Source organism: Cebus imitator, unplaced genomic scaffold, assembly GCF_001604975.1.
Source record: "Cebus imitator isolate Cc_AM_T3 unplaced genomic scaffold, Cebus_imitator-1.0 Scaffold773, whole genome shotgun sequence".
NCBI lineage: Eukaryota > Metazoa > Chordata > Mammalia > Primates > Cebidae > Cebus > Cebus imitator.
The window spans coordinates 14106-20132 of NW_016108088.1; the positions used below are offsets into that span (position 1 = coordinate 14106).

A 6027-nucleotide genomic window follows, 5' to 3' on the forward strand; every position below is an offset into this window, starting at 1 on the left:
GAGGCCGGTCTTGGTGCAGGGAGAGGACGTCAGGGAAATGGGGGTGAGGCCGGTCTTGGTGCAGGGAGAGGACGTCAGGGAAATGGGGGTGAGGCTGATCTCGGCACAGCCTGGTGTTGGGAGAGCTGGCGTGGCCGTTCTTACAGACAGTAGTTTGAGGTAGTTGGATGTCTCAGGATCCGTCTTTGGTTTTGACAACTTGGCCACAGCAACAACCATTGCTGTGGTCTCTCCAGGCAGACTCCCACCCATGTCTTGAAGAATGCTGTCACAATAAAAGTGGGGGGAGGTGAGGAGCGGGGCAGGAACGGGTGAGAACATCACCCTTCGTGTCTGCCGAGGCGGAGCCCTTTGGAGATCAGTGCAGGCCCCCAACATGGTCATCAGGGCTCCCCAGTTTAAGATGGAAAGTGGCTGTGTTCAGACCTGAGGCTCTGGAGATCAGATCACCTTTAAAAAGGCAGCCTCCCTCCCCCAGGCCACATGGGGAGCCCTCTTGGGTCCTGGGGACGAAGGTGGCTGTGCTGAGAGCCTTCAGAGCAGGAGCTCAAGCCTAACAAAACCTCACTATCAGGATCTGTAGACCTTGGTGAGGGAGGACACACAGCAGGGGCCCTAGAATTCAGGCTCCAACCTGCATCTCAGCACCACGTCCCAGAATCTGGCTTCAAGAACTAGAGTGGGTAAGGCCCCAGGTGGCCACACACCACGTGCTCTTCTAGCAGGCTTCAAACAGTGGAGCTGTGCCTTGGGGCAGGAATGGCCAGGTGGGAGCAGGTGCCTAGCATGGTGAAGGCCACAGCAGTGGGCCAGAGCACTCTTCAGACTCATCCTGGGTCTGAACAGTGCAGGGAGTGATGGGAAGCTCCTGGTTCCTGCTGCTGACCCCAGTAGGCCCCCGTCAGCCCTTTGCAGATGTTTTAGGATTGTAGCATCATAAGAGAGCATTCGGGAAATGGCCTGCAGTAAAGCAGTCTGGAGGGGGAAGGAAGGCTTTGGAGGGCCCAGACCCAGCCGGGAAATCCCCCTGTGGGAGCTGGGCCTGCATGGCAGTGGAGCCGGCAGTATGGCCCCCGCAGGTGGCAAGGCTCTGACACCGGGCCGGTGATGCCAGTAGCTCTGCCTCGGAGGCACCAGCTGGCTCCACTTCCAGGGGAGGCACAGTCACTCCTGAGATCTTTCCGGGCCAAACCCAACAAGCGGGTGACATCAGAGGTGGGTGACATCAGAGACGGTGCCAAGCCTGTCCTATCCAAGCCTGGACCGCAGCGTGCATGGTCCCTGGCAGGAGACTCTGGGTGCTTGGCTGGGGCTGGAGTGTTGGGACTGCGGCCAGAGGGCGGGGCACAGGGCGCCATGTCCGCACTGCGTGACACAGTGGCACCTTGGCAACCCCAAGTGTTGCCCTGAGTGTTTGGCTGAGGAGGAGGAGGGCTGGCTCCAGAGCCCCAGAGCGGTGTGGTGACTGATGGCCGGGGTGGCGTCTGCCCTGATGGTAGTGAGTTGTGAATTGGGACATTTGGAGCTACATGTCCTCAGGGCAAGGGGTACCTCCTGGCTCATGCGCCTGCCTCGTGCTCAAGGTGAGGAAGGGCCCAGATGGCAGCGTGATCATATAGGAGGTGAGCATCGTCCCTTGGGCATGGGAAGGCCACGTCCTCTCAGGATGGCTGCCATGGCTGTGCTGCTCTGGCGAAGGCCGGCCTCCTCCTGGGAGGAGCGGGGACAGGGTCTGCAAGGAGCACCTGCTGTAGATGGACACAGACCTGGAGACGCCAAGGGGAGTTTTCAAGTCGCTGCTGAGGGCACTGGCCAGCTCGGGCAGCGGCGGCAGGCAGCCTGTCCGCCCCCCACCCTCACACTGTCTGTGCCTTCCTGGCATCCCACCCACGGCTCAGCCTGGCCTCAAATTCAGCCCCAGAGGCAGCAGGCAGGGTTGTCAGCATGCCCAGGAGGCAGCACAGCTTGTCGGGACAGGACAGGGGAGGGAAGGGAGGCTCAGGGCCTGGAGCGGGGCCCCCTTCCGGCCGGGGCCCAGTGTGCCAAGGCACTCGGGCCACTGCAACCCTGTTCCCTACATCCGGCACGCTTGTCTGGTTCATTCGTGTCGTGATAATTTTTAAATCATTTTAAAAATTCCCTTTCATACATAGATACCATGGAATACTCTGCAGCCACGAAAGGAATGAGATCACGTCCTTGGCAGGACATGGATGGAGCTGGAGGCCCATATCCTCAGCAGACTAATGCAGGAACAGAAAACCAAACACCGCATGTTCTCACTTGTAAGTGGGAGCTGAAGGATGAGAACACTCAGACACAAGGGGGAAAGCCACACACGGGCTGTCGGGGAGGGTAGGGGAGGAAGAGCTGAGGGATGCTGGGCTTCATGCCTGGGTGACGGGGTGATGTGTGCACCAAACCTGCACACCCTGCACCTGTACCCCAGGACGTAAAAGTTGAAGGAAAAAAGTTACCTTTCTAAAGAGAAATCACCTACACACGCAGGAGCCTCACATAAAGTGAACACCATTCCACAGAAAGCAATAGAATATTTATGCTGCTGCTGGGAAGGCCACAGTGATCGCTCACTACTCTAGTTTCCAGTGGGCCGAGAAACTGATCACAAACTCACCGGTGTTGGCATACTTTATTAGATACCCACATTCACATTTTATAAATTATTGATGTCTTCGGGTAAAAATAAGTTTTCTTTAGAAAAGTATGACTTCATAGCTAATCATCAAAAGCTGGTAGAATGACCTGATTTTAAACTTCTCTTTAAAAAAATTCACAACTAAAGTGTAGTGACATCAAGCATTTACAACGATAAGAAGGAAAGCAGTGACAGTTGGTCCAGTGTCAACTCTGCAAAGGGGAATCGTCGTCAGCCTGGAGACGGAACCCAGGGCCGGGCGCTCTCACCCCTGTGCCAGCAGGCGGGCCCTGCAGCTCTCGCGGAGTTTGGCGACAGTGGCCATGGATAAGCTTCCGGGTTCTGAAAATATTTTCTGGAATGCAAACAGAATTAGTTTAAAAACAAACCCAACAACACATTTCTACCTCAGCTCTCCCAGACTTCGGCAGACGGACGGGTGGGGGCTTCGTGTCAGGCAAGGGAGGAGAAGCCCACATCTGAGGGGTTCTGGGGTAATCCCAGATTGTCACCATTGCACTCCTGCCCTGGGGCCTAGGACCGCAGCTCTGCTGCTCAAAAATGTTAAATGAATCAAACAGTTGAAGCATTTAACATTTTTTTGTTTTTTGTTTTTGCGATGGAGTCTTGATTTGTTGCCCAGGCTGGAGTGCAGTGATGTGATCTCAGCTCACTGCAACCTCTGTCTCCTGGGTTCAAGCAATTCTACCTCAGCCTCCTGAGTAGCTGGGACTACAGGCATACACCACCATGCCCGGCTAATTTTTGCATTTTTAGTAGAGACATGATTTCACCATGTTGGCCAGGCTGGTCTCAAACTCCTAGCCTCAGGTGATCCACCCACCTCGGCCTGCCATAGTACTGGGATTACAGGCATGAGCCACCGTGCCTGGCCACTTTGGACGTTTTTTTTGGTTTTAGTTTTCTGGAGACAGAATTTCACTCTTGTTGCCCAGGCTGGAGTGCAGTCGTGTGATCTCGCCCACTGCAACCTCTGCCTCCCAGCTCAAACGATTCTCCTGCCCCGGCCTCCCAAGTAGCTGGGATTACAGGCACGCACACAGCTAATTTTGTATTTTTTGTAGAGATGGGGTTTCTTCATATTGATGAGGCTGGTCTCAAACTCCTGACCTCAGGTGATCTACCCACTTCAGCCTCCCAAAATGCTAGGCCACGGTGTCTGGACCCCTTTAGACATTAATGGAAGAACGGTACCATGATGAAAAAACCCGTCCACACTTGGTACAGGCCCTATGCAAAATAGCCATTTTCCTCTGCAAAACCAGTTAAGGGGAAGGCTGCTCACTGTGGTGCAGGCTCGGGGTCGCCTCCCTCCACCTGAGCTGGGGCTGGACCTGCAGGACTGGGCTGCCCGTCCTTGAGGAGGCTGGGATATCTGGAAACTCCTTAACATGGGCAGCACTTGCTTGTGCTGAACAGTGTGCACCCTTGGATACCACCACGTGGTGAGACAGATGGTGCTCTCCCTGGGGAAGACCGTAGCAGTGGGGTGGTGAGGGCACCAGCAGGGGCCAGGAAGGATACTTCCAGCACTGGCAGGGTGCGGTCCCATAGCCACAAGCATGCAATGCCGTCTGGACAAAGTGCACTCATCCAGAGGCTGTGGCAGAATCAAATTACGTTTGGTGCCCCTGGTTCTCCCATTCAAGGCCAGAACCTTGGGAAATAAGTGGCCCGAGGAGCAGAGGCAAAGCAAGGGCAGAGGATTTCGGACCCACATCTGCCACCCAGGCCCCACTGGAAGTGCCCCCTTCCCACCTGATAAAGGATCCTGTCAGGGCTGCTGGACACAGGCTGGAGAAAGCTGGATGGGGGCTTCAGGCCACCGCCCAGCACATATGCTGACCCGGTGGGTGCAGATCAGGGCTGAGCAGGAGCCAGGCCAGGTGGCTGAGTCCCCCCTAGGCTCCTGACACCCCCTATCCTTACGGAAAGCTAGTTTGTGTTGGTTCTGTAACTTCTCATCTAACTTGAATCCTCAAGGTCACACTACACCATCGGACACCAGCCTTTACTCACGAGCACAGGGTGACGCTACACCATGACACACCAGCCTTCACTCACAAGTGCAGGGTGACGCCACACCATCGCACACCAGCCCTCAGCACAGGGTGACGCTACACCGTCGGACACCAGCCCTCACGAGCGCAGGGTGACACTACGCTATTGCACACCAGCCCTCACGAGCGCAGGGTGATGCTACACCATCGCACATCAGCCTTCACTCACGAGCGCAGGTGACACTACACCATCGCACACCAGCCCTCATGAGCGCAGGGTGACACTACACCATCGCACACCAGCCCTCACGAGCACAGGGTGATGCTACACCATTGCACACCAGCCCTCATGAGCGCAAGGTGACACATCTCACACCAGCCTTCACTCATGAGCACAGGGTGACACTACACCGTCGCACTCCAGCCTTCACTCACGAGTGCAGGGTGACACTACACCATCGCACACAAGCCCTCACGAGTGCAGGGTGACGCTACACCATCACACACCAGCCCTCACGTGTGTGGGGTGACGCTACACCATCACACACCAGCCTTCTTCACTCACGAGCACAGGGTGATGCTACACCATTGCACACCAGCCCTCAGCACAGGGTGACGCTACACCATTGCACACCAGCCCTCACGAGCGCAGGGTGATGCTACGCTATCACCAGCCTTCACTCATGAGCGCAGGGTGACACTACACCATCGCATACCAGCCTTCACTCATGACGCTACATCACACACCAGCCCTCACAAGCACAGGGTGACACTACACTGTCATACACCAGCCTTCACTCACGAGCACAGGGTGACACTACACCATCGCACACCAGCCTTCACCTCACAAGCACAGGGTGACACTACACTGTCGCACACCAGCCTTCAAGCGCAAGGTGACGCTACACCGTTGCACACCAGCCTTCACTCACGAGCACAGGGTGATGCTACACTGTCGCACATCAGCCTTCACTTAGCACAGGGTGACACTACAGCACTGCACACCAGCCCTCACGAGCGCAGGGTGACGCTACACCATCGCACACCAGCCCTCACGAGCGCAGGGTGATGCTACACCATCACACCAGCCCTCACGAGCACAGGATGACGCTACACCATCACACACCAGCCTTCACTCACGAGTGCAGGGTGACACACCATCGCACACCAGCCCTCATGAGCAAAGGGTGATGCTACACCATCACACACCTGCCTTCTTCACTCACGAGCGCAGGGTGTGATGCTACAGCATCGCACACCAGCCTTCACTCACGAGCGCAGGGTGACACTACACTATTGCACACCAGCCCTCACAAGTGCAGGGTGACACTACACCATCGCACACCAGCC

General features: G+C 56.2%; 1 protein-coding gene across 3 annotated transcripts in view; it reads right to left on the reverse strand.

Moving 5' to 3' along the window:
• Positions 1 to 2631: 2631 nt before the first annotated feature.
• Positions 2632 to 6027, reverse strand: part of GRTP1 (growth hormone regulated TBC protein 1) — a 43193-nt gene continuing 39797 nt past the window's right edge. For all 3 annotated transcript variants that reach the window (XM_017519757.2, XM_017519756.2, XM_017519754.2), the window contains one exon: positions 2632 to 3011. In XM_017519757.2, coding sequence (XP_017375246.1) covers positions 2863 to 3011 — 149 coding nt within the window. In that variant the 3' untranslated portion in view covers positions 2632 to 2862. The remainder of the gene's footprint in view (positions 3012 to 6027) is intronic.